At 39.5% G+C, this 20512-nt stretch overlaps 1 protein-coding gene across 3 annotated transcripts in view; it reads left to right on the top strand.

Moving 5' to 3' along the window:
* Positions 1-19413, top strand: part of Tgt (tRNA-guanine transglycosylase) — a 38378-nt gene extending 18965 nt beyond the window's left edge. For all 3 annotated transcript variants that reach the window (XM_070103953.1, XM_070103952.1, XM_070103954.1), the window contains exons 7-10: positions 9738-9906; positions 15685-15879; positions 17427-17575; positions 17708-19413. In XM_070103953.1, the coding sequence (XP_069960054.1) occupies positions 9738-9906; positions 15685-15879; positions 17427-17575; positions 17708-18344 (1150 nt within the window). In that variant the 3' untranslated portion in view covers positions 18345-19413. The remainder of the gene's footprint in view (positions 1-9737; positions 9907-15684; positions 15880-17426; positions 17576-17707) is intronic.
* Positions 19414-20512: the final 1099 nt, after the last annotated feature.

Raw genomic sequence — 20512 nt, 5'->3', positions numbered from 1 at the left:
AAAATGTAACCAAGGATATTTGGTCAGATAGTCCTACCCTTCCTCAGGAAAATTGCCAAAAATCGAATATTTCTACCATTTTCAGGCCTGTTTAAAGCTACGTCCAGTCTGAAAGAAACCAGAATCATCTCTAAAAAACAATCACCACTGAGTGGATGGGGGTTGAACCCAAAGCAATGCACTGGCCTTGAGTTTTAAGAACATAAGAAAGCAGGAGCACTGCAGCAGGCCTACTGGCCCATACGTGGCAGGTCCTTGTCAAATCCAAACCCCCTAATGCTTTTGTTTATAGGAGGGCACCGTGTAATATGTGGCATCTTGCCGAGGAGAGGAGTTGTATATGAATAGTTGTCCAGGACATTTTGAGTTAATTGCTGGCTGAACAAACACTGTAAGGATATTGCAGTACCATTTATAGACATCTGGGACTTCTCTTGTGACAGAAATGACTCATTGGCCATGGGTTCAAATCCCACCTGTACCATTGTTTGTTTCCAGTCATGTTATAATGATTTCACGAGTCAAAAATCATCTCTATTTCACTAGTACCCAGTGATACCAAGAAAAAGCCAATAAAACCATAAAAACTGCCTTAGAAAACATTGCCAAGTCACTATTTTAAACTAAAACATAGGGTCAGAGGTTTGCTTTCCCCATCATGCACTGTGTGAGCTGGTATCTTTTTTACACTGCATACCCACCACACAGACCCAGTCTCTGATGTCTAGGCCAAAATTTACTGCTCATGGTATATTTGAGAACATTGTGCTTAGGTGTAGATCTACGCCTGACTTATTTTTGGGTTATCCTAGGTACTCTACACAGTGCTGTATGACCCTAGTGGGTTTAGTGCTTCTTTTTGACTATAATAATAATAGGTAATACACACATATGCTGCTATGTATGATAATTTATGTATTTTATTTAGATGTGCCTATACGTGTTTTTTACATGGAAAGGCCCATTGTATTTATATATACTATAATGTGTGTGTGTGTGTGTGTGTGTGTGTATATTTTTTTTTTTTTTTTTTACAAGTCGGCCGTCTCCCACCGAGGCAGGGTGACCCAAAAAAGAAAGAAAATCCCCAAAAAGAAAATACTTTCATCATCATTCAACACTTTCACCACACTCACATATTATCACTGTTTTTGCAGAGGTGCTCAGAATACAACAGTTTAGAAGCATACACATATAAAGATACACAACATATCCCTCCAAACTGCCAATATCTCAAACCCCTCCTTTAAAGTGCAGGCATTGTACTTCCCATTTCCAGGACTCAAGTCCAACTATATGAAAATAACCGGTTTCCCTGAATCCCTTCACTAAATATTACCCTGCTCACACTCCAACAGATCGTCAGGCCCCAAGTACCATTCTTCTCCATTCACTCCTATCTAATTCGCTCACGCACGCTTGCTGGAAGGCCAAGCCCCTCGCCCACAAAACCTCCTTTACCCCCTCTCTCCAACCCTTTCGAGGACGACCCCTACCCCGCCTTCCTTCCCCTATAGATTTATATGCTTTCCATGTCATTCTACTTTGATCCATTCTCTCTAAATGACCAAACCACCTCAACAACCCCTCTTCTGCCCTCTGACTAATACTTTTATTAACTCTACACCTTTTCCTAATTTCCACACTCCGAATTTTCTGCATAATATTTACACCACACATTGCCCTTAAACAGGACATCTCCACTGCCTCCAACCGTCTCTTTGCTGCTGTATTTACCACCCAAGCTTCACACCCATATAAGAGTGTTGGTACTACTATACTTTCATACATTCCCTTCTTTGCCTCCATAGATAACGTTTTTTGACTCCACATATACCTCAATGCACCACTCACCTTTTTTCCCTCATCAATTCTATGATTAACCTCATCCTTCATAAATCCATCCGCTGACACGTCAACTCCCAAGTATCTGAAAACATTCACTTCTTCCATACTCCTCCTCCCCAATTTGATATCCAATTTTTCTTTATCTAAATCATTTGATACCCTCATCACCTTACTCTTTTCTATATTCACTTTCAACTTTCTACCTTTACACACATTCCCAAACTCATCCACTAACCTTTGCAATTTTTCTTTAGAATCTCCCATAAGCACAGTATCATCAGCAAAAAGTAACTGTGTCAATTCCCATTTTGAATTTGATTCCCCAAAATTTAATCCCACCCCTCTCCTGAACACCATAGCATTTACTTCCTTTACAACCCCATCTATAAATATATTAAACAACCATGGTGACATTACACATCCCTGTCTAAGACCTACTTTTACCAGGAAGTAGTCTCCCTCTCTTCTACACACCCTAACCTGAGCCTCACTATCCTCATAAAAACTCTTTACAGCATTTAATAACTTACCACCTATTCCATATACTTGCAACATCTGCCACATTGCTCCTCTATCCACTCTTATCATATGCCTTTTCTAAATCCATAAATGCAATAAAAACTTCCCTACCTTTATCTAAATACTGTTCACATATATGCTTCAATGTAAACACTTGATCTACACATCCCCTACCCACTCTGAAACCTCCTTGCTCATCCGCAATCCTACATTCTGTCTTACCTCTAATTCTTTCAATTATAACCCTACCGTACACTTTTCCTGGTATACTCAGTAAACTTATTCCTCTATAATTTTTACAGTCTCTTTTGTCCCCTTTCCCTTTATATAAAGGGACTATACATGCTCTCCGCCAATCCCTAGGTACCTTCCCCTCTTTCATACATTTATTAAACAAAAGTACCAACCACTCCAACACTATATCCCCCCCTGCTTTTAACATTTCTGTCATGATCCCATCAGTTCCAGCTGCTTTACCCCCTTTCATTCTACGTAATGCCTCACGTACCTCCCCCACACTTACATTCTGCTCTTCTTCACTCCTAAAAGATGGTATACCTCCCTGACCAGTGCATGAAATTACTGCCTCTCTTTCTTCCTCAACATTTAAAAGTTCCTCAAAATATTCTCGCCATCTACCTAATACCTCCGTCTCCCCATCTACTAACTCCCCTACTCTGTTTTTAACTGACAAATCCATACTTTCCCTAGGCTTTCTTAACTTGTTTAACTCACTCCAAATTTTTTTCTTATTTTCATTAAAATTTCTTGACAGTGCCTCTCCCACTCTATCATCTGCTCTCCTTTTGCACTCTCTCACCACTCTCTTTACCTTTCTTTTACTCTCCATATACTCTGCTCTTCTTATAACACTTCTGCTTTGTAAAAACCTCTCATAAGCTAACTTTTTCTCTTTTATCACACCCTTTACTTCATCATTCCACCAATCACTCCTCTTTCCTCCTGCCCCCACCCTCCCATAACCACAAACTTCTGCCCCACATTCTAATACTGCATTTTTAAAACTATTCCAACCCTCTTCAACCCCCCCACTACTCATCTTTGCACTAGCCCACCTTTCTGCCAATAGTCGCTTATATCTCACCCGAACTTCCTCCTCCCTTAGTTTATACACTTTCACCTCCCTCTTACTTGTTGTTGCCATCTTCCTCTTTTCCCATCTTCCTCTTACTCTAACTGTAGCTACAACTAAATAATGATCCGATATATCAGTTGCCCCTCTATAAACGTGTACATCCTGGAGCCTACCCATCAACCTTTTATCCACCAATACATAATCTAACAAACTACTTTCATTACATGCTACATCATACCTTGTATATTTATTTATCCTCTTTTTCATAAAATATGTATTACTTATTACCAAATCTCTTTCTACACATAGCTCAATTAAAGGCTTCCTATTTACATTTACCCCTGGCACACCAAATTTACCTACTACTCCCTCTATAACATTTTTACCCACTTTAGCACTGAAATCCCCAACCACAAGTACTCTCATACTTGATTCAAAACTCCCCACGCATTCACTCAACATTTCCCAAAATCTCTCTCTCTCCTCTACATTTCTCTCTTCTCCAGGTGCATACACGCTTACTATAACCCACTTTTCACATCCAATCTTTATTTTACTCCACATAATCCTTGAATTTATACATTTATAGTCCCTCTTTTCCTGCCATAGCTTATCCTTCAACATTATTGCTACTCCTTCTTTAGCTCTAACTCTGTTTGAAACCCCTGACCTAATCCCATTTATTCCTCTCCATTGAAACTCTCCAACCCCCTTCAGCTTTGTTTCACTTAAATCCAGGACATCCAGCTTCTTCTCATTCATAACATCCACAATCATCTCTTTCTTATCATTTGCACAACATCCACGCACATTCAGACTTCCCACTTTGACAATTTTCTTCTTCTTATTCTTTTTAGTAATCTTTACAGGAAAAGGAGTTACTAGCCCATTGTTCCCGGCATTTTAGTTGACTTTTACAACACGCATGGCTTACGGAGGAAAGATTCTTATTCCACTTCCCCATGGATATAAAAGGAAAAGTAATAAGACCAAGAACTAGTAAGATGAAATCAAAGAAAACTCAGATGAGTGTGTATAAATAAACATGTACATGTATGTGTAGTGTGACCTAAGCGTAAGTAGAAGTAGCAAGACATACCTGTAATCTTGTATATTTATGAGACAGACAAAAGACATCAGCAATCCTACCATCATGTAAAACAATTACAGGCTTTCGTTTTACACTCACTTGGCAGGACGGTGTGTGTGTGTGTGTGTGTGGTCTCCCACCGAGGCAGGGTGACCCAAAAAAAAAGAAAGAAAATCCCCAAAAAGAAAATACTTTCATCATCATTCAACACTTTCACCACACTCACACATTATCACTGCTTTTGCAGAGGTGCTCAGAATACAACAGTTTAGAAGCATATACGTATAGAGATACACAACATATCCCTCCAAACTGCCAATATCCCAAACCCCTCCTTTAAAGTGCAGGCATTGTACTTCCCATTTCCAGGACTCAAGTTCGACTATATGAAAATAACCGGTTTCCCTGAATCCCTTCACTAAATATTACCTTGCTCACACTCCAACAGATCGTCAGGTCCCAAGTATCATTCGTCTCCATTCACTCCTATCTAACACGCTCATGCACGCTTGCTGGAAGTCCAAGCCCCTTGCCCACAAAACCTCCTTTACCCCCTCTTTCCAACCCTTTCAAGGACGACCCCTACCCCTCTTTCCTTCCCCTATAGATTTATATGCTTTCCATGTCATTCTACTTTGATCCATTCTCTCTAAATGACCAAACCACCTCAACAACCCCTCTTCTGCCCTCTGACTAATGCTTTTATTAACTCCACACCTTCTCCTAATTTCCACACTCCGAATTTTCTGCATAATATTTACACCACACATTGCCCTTAGACAGGACATCTCCACTGCCTCCAACCGTCTCCTCGCTGCTGCATTTACCACCCAAGCTTCACACCCATATAAGAGTGTTGGTACTACTATACTTTCATACATTCCCTTCTTTGCCTCCATAGATAACGTTTTTTGACTCCACATATACCTCAACGCACCACTCACCTTTTTTCCCTCATCAATTCTATGATTAACCTCATCCTTCATAAATCCATCCGCCGACACGTCAACTCCCAAGTATCTGAAAACATTCACTTCTTCCATACTCCTCCTCCCCAATTTGATATCCAATTTTTCTTTATCTAAATCATTTGACACCCTCATCACCTTACTCTTTTCTATGTTCACTTTCAACTTTCTACCTTTACACACATTCCCAAACTCATCCACTAACCTTTGCAATTTTTCTTTAGAATCTCCCATAAGCACAGTATCATCAGCAAAAAGTAACTGTGTCAATTCCCATTTTGAATTTGATTCCCCATAATTTAATCCCACCCCTCTCCCAAACACCCTAGCATTTACTTCCTTTACAACCCCATCTATAAATATATTAAACAACCATGGTGACATTACACATCCCTGTCTAAGACCTACTTTTACCGGGAAGTAGTCTCCCTCTCTTCTACACACCCTAACCTGAGCCTCACTATCCTCATAAAAACTCTTTACAGCATTTAATAACTTACCACCTATTCCATATACTTGCAACATCTGCCACATTGCTCCTCTATCCACTCTTATCATATGCCTTTTCTAAATCCATAAATGCAATAAAAACTTCCCTATCTTTATCTAAATACTGTTCACATATATGCTTCAATGTAAACACCTGATCTACACATCCCCTACCCACTCTAAAACCTCCTTGCTCATCCGCAATCCTACATTCTGTCTTACCTCTAATTCTTTCAATTATAACCCTACCGTACACTTTTCCTGGTATACTCAGTAAGCTTATTCCTCTATAATTTTTACAGTCTCTTTTGTCCCCTTTCCCTTTATATAAAGGGACTATACATGCTCTCTGCCAATCCCTAGGTACCTTCCCCTCTTTCATACATTTATTAAACAAAAGTACCAACCACTCCAACACTATATCCCCCCCTGCTTTTAACATTTCTGTCATGATCCCATCAGTTCCAGCTGCTTTACCCCCTTTCATTTTACGTAATGCCTCACGTACCTCCCCCACACTTACATTCTGCTCTTCTTCACTCCTAAAAGATGGTATACCTCCCTGACCAGTGCATGAAATTACTGCCTCTGTTTCTTCCTTAACATTTAAAAGTTCCTCAAAATATTCTCGCCATCTTCCCAATACCTCCATCTCCCCATCTACTAACTCCCCTACTCTGTTTTTAACTGACAAATCCATATTTTCCCTAGGCTTTCTTAACTTGTTTTATATATATATATATATATATATATATATATATATATATATATATATATATATATATATATATATATATATATATATATATATATATATATATATATATATATATATATATATATATATATATATATATATATATATATATTTATATATATTTATATTTATATATATATATATATATATTTACATTATTTTTTTTTTTTTTTTTTTTCAACAAGTCGGTCGTCTCCCACCAAGGCAGGGTGACCCAAAAAAAAAGAAAGAAATCCCCAAAAAGAAAATACTTTCATCATCATTCAACGCTTTCACCACACTCACACATTATCACTGCTTTTGCAGAGATGCTCAGAATACAACAGTTTAGAAGCATATACGTATAGAGATACACAACATATCCCTCCAAACTGCCAATATCCCAAACCCCTCCTTTAAAGTGCAGGCATTGTACTTCCCATTTCCAGGACTCAAGTTCGACTATATGAAAATAACCGGTTTCCCTGAATCCCTTCACTAAATATTACCCTGCTCACACTCCAACAGATCGTCAGGTCCCAAGTATCATTCGTCTCCATTCACTCCTATCTAACACGCTCATGCACGCTTGCTGGAAGTCCAAGCCCCTTGCCCACAAAACCTCCTTTACCCCCTCTTTCCAACCCTTTCGAGGACGACCCCTACCCCTCTTTCCTTCCCCTATAGATTTATATGCTTTCCATGTCATTCTACTTTGATCCATTCTCTCTAAATGACCAAACCACCTCAACAACCCCTCTTCTGCCCTCTGACTAATGCTTTTATTAACTCCACACCTTCTCCTAATTTCCACACTCCGAATTTTCTGCATAATATTTACACCACACATTGCCCTTAGACAGGACATCTCCACTGCCTCCAACCGTCTCCTCGCTGCTGCATTTACCACCCAAGCTATATATATATATATATATATATATATATATATATATATATATTCTTTCAACATACCAGCCGTATCCCACCGAGGTGGGGTGGCCCAAAAGAAAAAACTAAAGTTTCTCCTTTTAAATTTAGTAATATATACAGGAGAAGGGGTTACTAGCCCCTTGCTCCCAGCATTTTAGTCGCCTCTTACGACACGCATGGCTTACGGAGGAAAGATTCTTATTCCACTTCCCCATGGATATAAAAGGAAAAGTAATAAGACCAAGAACTATTAAGATAAAATCAAAGAAAACTCAGATGAGTGTGTATAAATAAACGTGTACATGTATGTGTAGTGTGACCTAAGTGTAAGTAGAAGTAGCAAGACATACCTGTAATCTTGCATATTTATGAGACAGACAAAAGACACCAGCAATCCTACCATCATGTAAAACAATTACAGGCTTTCGTTTTACACTCACTCGGCAGGACGGTGTGTGTGTGTGTATATGTATATATATATATATATATATATATATATATATATATATATATATATATATTCTTTCTTTCAACACACCGGCCGTATCCCACCAAGGCAGGGTGGCCCAAAAAGAAAAACGAAAGTTTCTCTCTTAAATTTAGTAATTTATACGGGAGAAGGGGTTACTAGCCCCTTGCTCCCGTCATTTTAATTGCCTCTTACAACACGCATGGCTTACGGAGGAAGAATTCTGTTCCACTTCCCCATGGAGATAAGAGGCAATAAACAAGAACAAGAATTAGAAAGAAAATAGAAGAATACCCAGAGGGGTGTGTATATATATGCTTGTACATGTATGTGTAGTGTGACCTAAGTGTAAGTAGAAGTAGCAAGACGTACCTGAAATCTTGCATGTTTATGAGACAGAAAAAAGGACACCAGCAATCTTACCATCATGTAAAACAATTACAGGTTTTTGTTTTACACTCACTTGGCAGGACGGTAGTACCTCCCTGGGTGGTTGCTGTCTATCAACCTACTACCTACGTGCTGTTGGAGTGTGAGCAAAGTAACATTTATGAAGGGGTTCAGGGAAACCGGCAGGCCGGACTTGAGTCCTGGAGATGGGAAGTACAGTGCCTGCACTCTGAAGGAGGGGTGTTAATGTTGCAGTTTAAAAACTGTAGTGTAAAGCACCCTTCTGGCAAGACAGTGATGGAGTGAATGATGGTGAAAGTTTTTCTTTTTCGGGCCACCCTGCCATGGTGGGAATCGGCCAGTGTGATAATAATAAAATATATATAGTAGTAGGTTGGTAGACAGCAACCACCCAGGGAAGTACTACCGTCCTGCCAGATGACTGTGAAAGAAAAACCTGTAACTGTTTTGCATGATGGTAGGATTGCTGGTTTCTTTTTCTTTTTCTGTCTCATAAACACGCTAGATAACAGGGATATCTTGCTACTCCTACTTACACTTTGGTCACACTTCACAGACACGCACATGCATATATATATACATACATCTAGGTTTTTCTCCTTTTTCTAAATAGCTCTTGTTCTTCTTTATTTCTTCTATTGTCCATGGGGAAGTGGAAAAGAATCTTTCCTCCGTAAGCCATGCGTGTCATATGAGGCGACTAAAATGCCGGGAGCAATGGGCTAGTAACCCCTTCTCCTGTAGACATTTACTAAAAAAGAGAAGAAGAAAAGCTTTATAAAACTGGGATGCTTAAGTGCTGCCATATACAATTTTTCACATTTTATTTTTTTATGATGTTACTTATTGAATGATCTTGATGAAAAAAAATACACAATATATTCTGACATGCCTAGATTCTGTGGTAAAAATTTAAGTGAAATCGTACAAAGGAAGTGACCATGAATATTTGCCTTTGATACAACCAGGTTTTGATTAGTGAGTTCTAATAGTGTGAGTTTCAGTTTAGTGCAAAATTAATTAATGCTTGTTCCCCCCCCCCCCAAACTTTTCAAATTGTGTGCAGAAATTACATTGTTCACATTAATCAAGACATAACTGTATAACAAGTTAATGAATTGAGAAAAATTTACTTTTTAGCTTTATGTATAGATTTTCATGTTGCACTTTTTTGTGAACAGCGGAGGTGAGGCCAAAGAGAAGTTTTGGCCAACAGTACATTTGTGTACAGATCATCTACCAAAGAACAAACCTCGGTATTGCATGGGTGTTGGCTTTGCTGTTGACCTTGTTGTGTGCTGTGCTCTTGGAGTGGATATGTTTGATTGTGTATTTCCAACTCGAACTGCGGTAAGTTCCGAGTGATTAATTTTTTCATATTTGCAGTGGAGGAAGTAGTGTAATGCGCTGTTAACATAACAGATCAAATTAGAATGTGTTTCTTCTTTTTTTAACACACCTGCCACCTCCCACTGAGGTAGTGTGAACTCACTCACTCCCTCTAATTCATTTTAAGTGCTAAACCAATGTGGGTCATTTAGTGCAAGATGTGGTGGAGGCTTGATCCTCTGTCTGCTGAGTGCCAGACAGATGTGCTTCCCATTTGTATTCACCTGTGTCTTGATAGTGTGAACTAAGAGAGAGAAAACACATTCACTGATATTTATTTAATCGATCTTGTCATAAGTGTGCTAACATCACAGTTCAGATGACCTCACCTCTCCCCTTTTATAGAGTGCAAGTACGTACTGTACTTTCCACCTCCAGGACTAACCAGTTTCTCTGATTCTCTCATAAGTGATACCGTAGTATATGTAATACTTTATAAATACTTGTTTGAGTTTGTGGGCTCCCACTCTTGATCCTGCCTTTTGTGATTGAGACTTTTTCTTATATACAGTGGTACCTAGACTTACAAGTGCCCCAACTTACAAGTTTTCCGAGTTATGACCTGTCGCCCGGTTGATTTTTTGCTTTGAGTTACGAGTCAAAATCCGAGTTACAAGCAAGCTCCAAATAACTGCCACTAGTTGGCGTAGCGAACGCCACAACATCCGCCCAATATCCTGCATCTCACTCGTTCAGTGCACATGGTTACCTTGCCGGGGAAGCATCTTTCTTGTGTTGTGCTTGCATTTTGTGCTTTTTGTGCAGTTATTTTGCTAAATTTCTTTTTTCTTACCGTGGGTCCTGTAAGTGCAAAGGACAGTGCTGAGAAGAAGAGGATGATGTACATTGAATTAAAGCATGAAATCATAGAAAGACACAAGTGAGGTGTGCGTGTAGTCGACTTGGCGAGGCAGTACGAGCATTGTACTTCTACAGTATGTACCATACTTAAGCAAAAGGAGTCGATAAAGGCTATAACGCCACCAATAAAGTGTAGCAAGTAAGTTAAGCGATTAAGTGATAGTTTAAAATGAATGAAAGCAACTGAAAAAGCACCAAACGAAACGAACTCCTCCAGTCTCCTCTGCCTGTCTTTCCCATCCACCTCTGCCAGCATCTTCTGATAGCCCAAGTCGTTTGATCTCCAAGGTAAATACACTTTATAAAACCAGTTTATTTCTTTACATTCTCTTTTATTATGTTTTTATTCAATATTTCTTATTTATAAATACATTTTTCTTATTTAAAAACCCATAACAAAAAAATTGGGATGGTTTTTTTAGGGGCTGGAATGGATTAATGGCATTTCAGTTAATTTCAGTGAGGTAAATTTATTTGATATATGAGCAAATTGAGTTCTGAGCTCAGTCACAGAACGAATTAAACTCATAAGTCAGGGGACCACTGTATGTATATTTTTTTTTTTTCAACAAACCAGCCGTATCCCACCGAGGCAGGGTGGCCCAAAAAGAAAAACGAAAGTTTCTCCTTTTACATTTAGTAATATATACAGGAGAAGGGATTACTAGCCCCTTGCTCCTGGCATTTTAGTTGCCTCTTACGACACGCATGGCTTATGGAGGAAGAATTCTGTTCCACTTCCCCATGGAGGTAAGAGGAAATAAACAAGGACAAGAACTAGAAAGAAAATAGAAGAAAACCCAGAGGGGTGTGTATATATATGCTTGTACATGTATGTATAGTGTGACCTAAGTGTAAGTAGAAGTAACAAGACATACCTGAAATCTTACATGTGTATGAGACAAAAAAAAGACACCAGCAATCCTACCATCGTGTAAAACAATTACAGGCTTCTGATTTATGCTCATTTGACAGGACAGTAGTACCTCCCTGAGCGGTTGCTGTCTACCAACCTACTACCTAGGATGGATGGATGGATATATATATACATATAATTTTTTTTTTTTTTTAACAAGTCGGCCATCTCTCATCAAGGCAGGGTGACCCAAAAAAGAAAGAAAATCCCCCAAAAAGAAAATACTTTCATCATTCAACACTTTCACCTCACTCACACATAATCACTGTTTTTGCAGAGGCGCTCAGAATATATACAACAGTTTAGAAGTCTTCTTCTTTCAACGTACCAACCGTATCCCACCGAGGCGGGGTGGCCCAAAAAGAAAAAAAGTTTCTCTTTTTAAATTTAGGAATTTATACAGGAGAAGGGGTTACCAGCTCCTTGCTCCTGGCATTTTAGTCGCCTCTTACAACATGCATGGCTTACAGAGGAAGAATTCTGCTCCACTTCCCCATGGAGATAAGAGGAAATAAACAAGAACTAGAAAGAAAAAAGAAAACCCAGAAGGGTGTGTGTAGTATATATATGCTTGTACATGTATGTGTAGTGTGACCTAAGTGTAAGTAGAAGTAGTAAGACGTACCTGAAATCTTTCATGTTTATGAGACAGGGAAAAGGCCCCAGTAATCCTTCCATCATGTAAAACAAATACAGGCTTCCATATTACACTCAGTTGGCAGAACGGTAGTACTTCCCTGAGTGGTTGCTGTCAGCCAACCTACTACCTAGCTTTCTTTCTCCTGTGTGCAGGTTATTTGTGCATTGTTCCAGTCACTGTATTGACTTTTTATTCTTCCCTTGTAAAGCTCTTACACTTGTGTATCCTGTCTATGCCTAGTAGTACTTTGTATATTGTGATCGTATAACCTCTTGTTCTTCACTCTTCCAGTGCAGTAAGGCTTAGTTCACACATTTTTTCTTCAGATCTCATTCCCTCAGCTGATGTACCAGTCTTGATGCTTTATTTTCTCTCATTTCCACTGAATGCTTTACTAGGTGTGGGTTCCACACTGGTGCTGCAGTCTCAGGAGTGGGACCGTACATCTGAGGTTTCAAGTGTTTTGACTGAATCATCAGCTAGGTTTTTGAAAGCCACTCTATGCTTGCAAGCATAGCTTGTGCTGTTAATTGTATTCTGTTTATATATACCCCAATATGACTCAGTTTTTAGCAAGCCGCTAACCAGACTGAGAGTCGAAGATCAAAATGAATTTTTTATAAGAGAGCCACAAAATTTGATTAACACAAGCCTATCCGATGTTATCCTGACGCCAAATGACTTCGAACAGGCGATAAATGACATGCCCATGCACTCTGCCCCAGGGCCAGACTCATGGAACTCTGTGTTCATCAAGAACTGCAAGAAGCCCCTATCACGAGCCTTTTCCATCCTATGGAGAGGGAGCATGGACACGGGGGTCGTCCCTCAGTTACTAAAAACAACAGACATAGCCCCACTCCACAAAGGGGGCAGTAAAGCAGCAGCAAAGAACTACAGACCAATAGCACTAACATCCCATATCATAAAAATCTTTGAAAGGGTCCTAAGAAGCAAGATCACCACCCATCTAGAAACCCATCAGTTACACAACCCAGGGCAACATGGGTTTAGAATAGGTCGCTCCTGTCTGTCTCAGCTACTGGATCACTACGACAAGGTCCTAAATGCACTAGAAGACAAAAAGAATGCAGATGTAATATATACAGACTTTGCAAAAGCCTTCGACAAGTGTGACCATGGCGTAATAGCGCACAAAATGCGCGCTAAAGGAATAACAGGAAAAGTCGGTCGATGGATCTATAATTTCCTCACTAACAGAACACAGAGAGTAGTCGTCAACAGAGTAAAGTCCGAGGCAGCTACGGTGAAAAGCTCTGTTCCACAAGGCACAGTACTAGCTCCCATCTTGTTCCTCATCCTCATATCTGACATAGACAAGGATGTCAGCCACAGCACCGTGTCTTCCTTTGCAGATGACACCCGAATCTGCATGACAGTGTCTTCCATTGCAGACACTGCAAGGCTCCAGGCGGACATCAACCAAATCTTTCAGTGGGCTGCAGAAAACAATATGAAGTTCAACGATGAGAAATTTCAATTACTCAGATATGGTAAACATGAGGAAATTAAATCTTCATCAGAGTACAAAACAAATTCTGGCCACGAAATAGAGCGAAACACCAACGTCAAAGACCTGGGAGTGATTATGTCGGAGGATCTCACCTTCAAGGACCATAACATTGTATCAATCGCATCTGCTAGAAAAATGACAGGATGGATAATGAGAACCTTCAAAACTAGGGAGGCCAAGCCCATGATGACACTCTTCAGGTCACTTGTTCTATCTAGGCTGGAATATTGCTGCACTCTAACAGCACCTTTCAAGGCAGGTGAAATTGCCGACCTAGAAAATGTACAGAGAACTTTCACGGCGCGCATAACGGAGATAAAACACCTCAATTACTGGGAGTGCTTGAGGTTTCTAAACCTGTATTCCCTGGAACGCAGGAGGGAGAGATACATGATTATATACACCTGGAAAATCCTAGAGGGACTAGTACCGAACTTGCACACGAAAATCACTCACTACGAAAGCAAAAGACTTGGCAGACGATGCACCATCCCCCCAATGAAAAGCAGGGGTGTCACTAGCACGTTAAGAGACCATACAATAAGTGTCAGGGGCCCGAGACTGTTCAACTGCCTCCCAGCACACATAAGGGGGATTACCAACAGACCCCTGGCAGTCTTCAAGCTGGCACTGGACAAGCACCTAAAGTCAGTTCCTGATCAGCCGGGCTGTGGCTCGTACGTTGGTTTGCGTGCAGCCAGCAGCAACAGCCTGGTTGATCAGGCGCTGATCCACCAGGAGGCCTGGTCACAGACCGGGCCGCGGGGGCGTTGACCCCCGAAACTCTCTCCAGGTAAACTCCAGGTAAACCCCAGGAGACACGTTTGGATAATGCTTTTTTCCCTTCACCAGCTGGTGAAGGGTTTTTCAAGAAATGGAATTGGTGCTATCAATCTTCTTGGGTCAAGCCAATTATCTCCTGTTCCACCAGGTGCTGTATGATTCTTATTGGTTTAGTGCTTTCACATGAATATATTATTTGTAACACACCAGCCCTCTCCCACCAAGGTAGGGTGACCCAAAAAAAAGGAGGAAAGATCTCCATTATTCATCCACTTGCTGTCTTGCCAGAAGTGTGGTGACATCACAGTTCGGATAACCCTCCAACCTGCTACATCCCCACCCTGCCTTCAGAGTGCAGGCACCCAAGTCTGGCCAACCAGTTTCCTTGAATCTCTTCATAAATGGTACCTTGCTCACAATCTAACAGCATAAAAATCACTTGCCAAGCCCCTAGCACTCAAAATCTCCTTTACCCCTGTCAGTCCAACCCTTCCAGGGATGATCTCCTACCCCTCCATCCACCCAGTTTATACATTCTCTTAGTCATCCAATCATGTTCCATCCTCTAAATGTCCAAACCATTTTCACAATCCTTCCTCAGTCCTCTGAATAATACTTTTGGTAACCACACCCAATCCCCAAATTCTCTGTGTAATATTTGCATCACACATTACCCTCCAACATGACATTTCCTCTGCCTCCAACCTTCTTCTCTGCTGCAACATTGAAAACCTATGCTTCTCATACAGTCAGCAATGTTGGTGCCACTTTGCTCTTAGCTTTAAACCCCCTTTGTCCCCCACAAATGCCTCAATGCATCATTCACGTTTTTCTCCTCATCAGTTGTATGGTTCTCTCAATCTCTCATATACTCATCTGCCAAAACTGGTTAGGCAAACTTGTCTGCCTAACCAGTTTCCCTGAATCCCTTCATAAATGTTACCTTTCCATATACGTATCTAGTATTTTTCTATGAAAACTCATCTGTGATTTCTTTTATTTTAGAGATTTGGCTGTGCTCTTGTGGACAATGGTCAGATCAACCTGAAGGCCCGTGACTTTGCTAATGATTTCAGGCCTATTGATGAAAAATGTGGCTGTTCAACTTGCAGAAATTACTCACGTGCTTACCTTCACACCATCGTTACGAAGGAGACGGTTGCTTGCCATCTTTTATCCTTGCACAATGTTGCCTACCAGGTGAGTTAGCCTTGTAATAAACTAAACCTTAAATTGTTTTATGTAGTGTAACTATTGTTAACTATTTTCGTAAAAAAAAATGATAATACTGAATGAACATTTGTAGAGAGGGAATCTTTTTGTTTTTTCAAACCCTGACAGTCTCCCTCTGAGGTAAGGTGACCAAAAAAGAGGAAATGTGTTCGCTGTCTTACCAAAAGTGTGCTGACGTCATAGATGGCCCTCAGAACTGCAACATTCTCACCCTTTGTTTATAGTGTACACACTATTTCTTACCTTCATGATTAAATTGAAGAATAAGACTAATTGGATTAATTTAGGTGTCCTGTAGCTTGGTTCGTACTGCACTCAGCTCATATATTGAGGTCCGTGGTTTGATTCCCTGTACAAATGGAAACATTGGGTGTGTTTCCTTAAGTAAATGCCTGCTGCCCCCATTCGCTTAGCAGTAAATAGGTACCTGGGTGTTAGCCAACTTGTGTGGGTCACATCCTGGGACAAAATTAACCTGATTTACCTGAAATGCTCTGCATAACCAGGGGCTTTCTGTATAGTATGTCATTGATATCAGCTATGGTCTGTATAAGTTGTACATGTAGAAATAATTATTATTATTACTATTAACCCTGAGTATAACCCAAGAATACCAATCACTGGTTTATTTTCATTGGGATTTTTTTTCCTCTCTTCCCTAGGATGCAACCCACAATAGTCTGCTAACACCCGGGTATTTGTTTGCTGCTAGATGAGTGGGGGCTGACAAGTGAAAGGAAATATGCTAAATCTCCCCCCTCCTCCCAGGACCAAACCTGGAACCTTTCATTATTTTTTTTTTCTGTTGGGACCAGAGTACTGGGAGTAAATAAAGATGACCTTTAACTTAATTGTTTAGAAAGGCTTAGTCAAAAAGAAAGGGAATTATTATTATTATAATCAAAACTAAACCACAGGGGTCACAGTGCTGTAGAAGAAAGGGAAGCCAATGAACCATACCATGTGGAGGCTGTGATAAAATTTCTGTAGGAGACCTAGATACCAGAGTGAAACCATGTTAATTCTGAAAGCACTGATCTCAAAATTTCTATCTTCTAAATACGTTTGTCCTGGAAACCTCACATTTCTTTTGTTATTTTGAGTGACTTTAAAAAAATTAGGAATTCTCTTCAGCATTACATTTATTAATGCAGAATGTTTTCATAAATATTTTCCATTCAAACAAGTTAGGGGAATTGAAAAATAACTTGTAATTAGTGTTTGTTTTAATGATATTTGTTTCATTTTGTATGTGTGAGAAGTAGTGAATGCTTTCCTTGTGAGGAATATCCTTTGGTATTCCCTCACATTATTTAGATAGAATAGAATGCAATATACAGTACTGTATAATTTTTTCAAAATTTGTAATGTGTTTTGTGGATTTGCAGTTCTGCTTTTTTCACCTAGTAGTTTTTATAATTTTTGCCCCACAACACTTAGCCATATATAGTACAGTACTATATCTAAATTATATTTTATACCTATTATACTATTACAACCTTTTTTTTCCTCAGATGCGACTGATGCAAAGTATTCGAGATAGCATTAAGAAAGACTGTTTTGCTGAATTTGTTGAGGATTTTATGGCTGCATACTACAAGGACCAAGAATACCCTCAGTGGGTTGTAGATGCTTTAGCTGCTGTCAAGATTACTTTAAAAAAATGAGTATCATATCTTTAGGTTTTGTTGCAATATACATATGACTTTAAATACTTGTCATAAACCATGATTAATATATTTTATTTGTGGGTTTTTTCTTATCAGATTGCTTGATTTTAAGGTTAAATGTTTACGAATTCCAGTAGTGGTGTGACAAATAAGGCATCTGATATCTGGGATGACCAAGAGAGTGACGAAAAGCTGTGGAATCTCCGATCAGGCTTTGATAAGCTCTATCTCACAGGTTATAGAAATGCTATCCTTGGAGATTTTGAAGAGGAGGAAGCTGCAGGAAGAATTGAAGGCTTTGAGACAGCTTTTCAGTCACAGTCTAAGGTGAACCCCACAATTTATTTGTCTAGGCTGGATGGATTATTAATGGCTTGTTTGACTAAATGCAAGAGTAATCTTAATGAAGAGCAAAAAGTGGAAATTAGACTGATACAAAATATGATAAATCATGCACTTAAGCTTAATTTTGAACCAAGTAAATCTATACTTGAAAAAGTTTTGAAAAGTAATAAACAGACTGAAACAAGAAATGAACAGGAGGAAGTCAGATTATGTTCTAGTGAGTGTTTTGTGGATGCCAAATATTCCGAAGATAGCACCAGAGATCGTTATAAATCAAGGGACAGTAAGTGTGGCTGCACACCAGGACAGACAGATAATGCAGAAACATGTTTGAATGAAATACTCTCTAGAACCAGAGCTGTGTGTGATAGTGTTGGATGGAAGATACCAGATTTTATTTTGAATCATGAATTATAATTCAGTGATCTCAAATCCAGTACTAAATATAGTACAGGGTGTCTGCAAAACCCTTTTCTGATTTTTTTTTAACAAAATGGTAAGATATGAAGATACATGTGGTAATTAAACTATTAGTTTTTCAACAGCTTCACAGTTGTCATAGTGATGATGCAACTCAAAGTGACCCACAACACATCTAATTCATTTCAGAAATTCCATGCATTGGCTATTATATTGGAGTGACTTTTCCGATACCATTCATCCTAACATGTGATCTTTTAATGTCAGCTACTGGTATCTGGGAAACAATCTTTCACAAACCTCCAGTAGTTTGAGGCTGTTATATCAGGTAAGCATAGGAGCCATTTAATTGTTGTATCAGGTCCAATCCTTATACTTGGTCACCCCCCCCCCCTCCCTAATAATTACATTCACATGAAAATAACTGCATTTTTTTCATCATTTATTTTAATATTTTTAAAATTGACTGAGGTCTAATTTCTGCACCAGTTAATATGGGTTGCCCAACTGTAATATCTTATTGTGCATTCTAACTGACTAAAGATAATTTGATTTTTTGTATAATTAGAGCAACAGCCGCAGATACTATGACATTTAATTAAGCTTGTGTTTAGTTTTCTCATTGTTGTATGTAGGGTGCCCTGTGGCTTGGTGGCTAAAGCTCTCATAGGTAAAATGGGTAACTGGGTGTTAGTCAACTATGGGGGTCGCACCCTGTATAACAAGGGGCTTTCTATATAATAGTATGTCATTGATATCAGCTAGACCTGTATACCTTGTACAGGAAGATACTATTATTATAACAGCAGCTGTGACTGTTTGTGAGACAAAACTTACCAATGACTATAATACAAAGGAAAATGAAAACTGCTATCAAAATTCACATTTAATTTACATTATATAAATCACTCACAGTTTATTTACAAGTGACTTTAAAAGTGCTGATAATTATGGCAAATATTTTGCTTTCATCAGCCTTTACCATAAAGCTTAAATAATATAAGTTGTCTTTGGAACTATACATTTCTTAAATGCATTTATGAACTGATAAAAAAAAAATATACAACTTTATTTTACTAAATCCTAATGCCCTAATTTGTCTTCTGTACTTTGTCCAAATATGTTTTGTACACAAAGCGTCCCTTGTGGGAGGGAGCCGTAATGCCAGCTAGGTGTTCTTAATCTAAGGAACTGGCCTTGCTTTTTTTTTTTTTTTCCCCTTGGATCAAACCTTATTGCTGCCTATGTACTATATAACCCCTCAAGGTTTATTATTATTATAATCAAAAAGAAGCGCTAAGCCACAAGGGCTATACAGCGCTGCAGGGTAGGGAAGGAAGCAAGGGAATTGGATGGCAGGAGGGAGGGGGGATGATCAGCAGGTTACAGAAAACAGCGGGGCAGGGGATAGTACGGGGGTAGAGGGTAGCAAGAGATACAAGTAGAAAGGGCTGAAAGTATCAGAATTTGTGAAGTAAGTCAGTCGTTGTCAAAAAGTCAATAAGAGAGTCCGGATGAAAGGTGGGTCCATCAGCGAGAAGGGAAGGTAAAGAGAGAGCAGCGGGGCGAAGACGACGACAGAGGTAAATTCTGCGTGCTCGTTGATAAAGTGGGCAGTCCAACAGAATGTGGCTGACTGATAATGGAGCTTGGCAATTCTCACAGAGAGGAGCAAGTCGCCTCTCCATGAGATATCCATGAGTAAGACGAGTATGGCCAATGCGAAGACGGGAGAGAGTAGTCTCCCAACCTCGACACTGGTGATAAGAAGACGGCCAGTAACCTATACTCGGTTTAATAGACTGAAGTTTGTTGCCGAGCATAGTAGACCAACGTTGTTGCCAACGGGTGTGAAGGTGGGAAGATATTACAGCAAAATAGTCCGTACATGGAATACCTCTATAAGAAACTGGTAGGTCATGTACTGCTGACCGCGCAGCAGTGTCTGCCTGTTCATTGCCCTGTACGTCAACATGACCAGGGACCCAACAAAAAACAATATCTTTATGCTTAGTAAAGATGCGGCGTAGCCAAAGTTGGATACGGAGGACTAAGGGGTGAGGTGTATCAAATTTTTGTATAGCCTGTAAAGCACTAAGGGAGTCTGAGACAACCACAAATGATGACACAGGCATAGATGCAATACGGATAAGTGCTGTAAGGAT

This window comes from Cherax quadricarinatus, chromosome 88, assembly GCF_038502225.1.
Source record: "Cherax quadricarinatus isolate ZL_2023a chromosome 88, ASM3850222v1, whole genome shotgun sequence".
NCBI classification, from domain to species: Eukaryota; Metazoa; Arthropoda; class Malacostraca; order Decapoda; family Parastacidae; genus Cherax; species Cherax quadricarinatus.
This window is presented reverse-complemented; position numbering and strand designations above follow the sequence as displayed.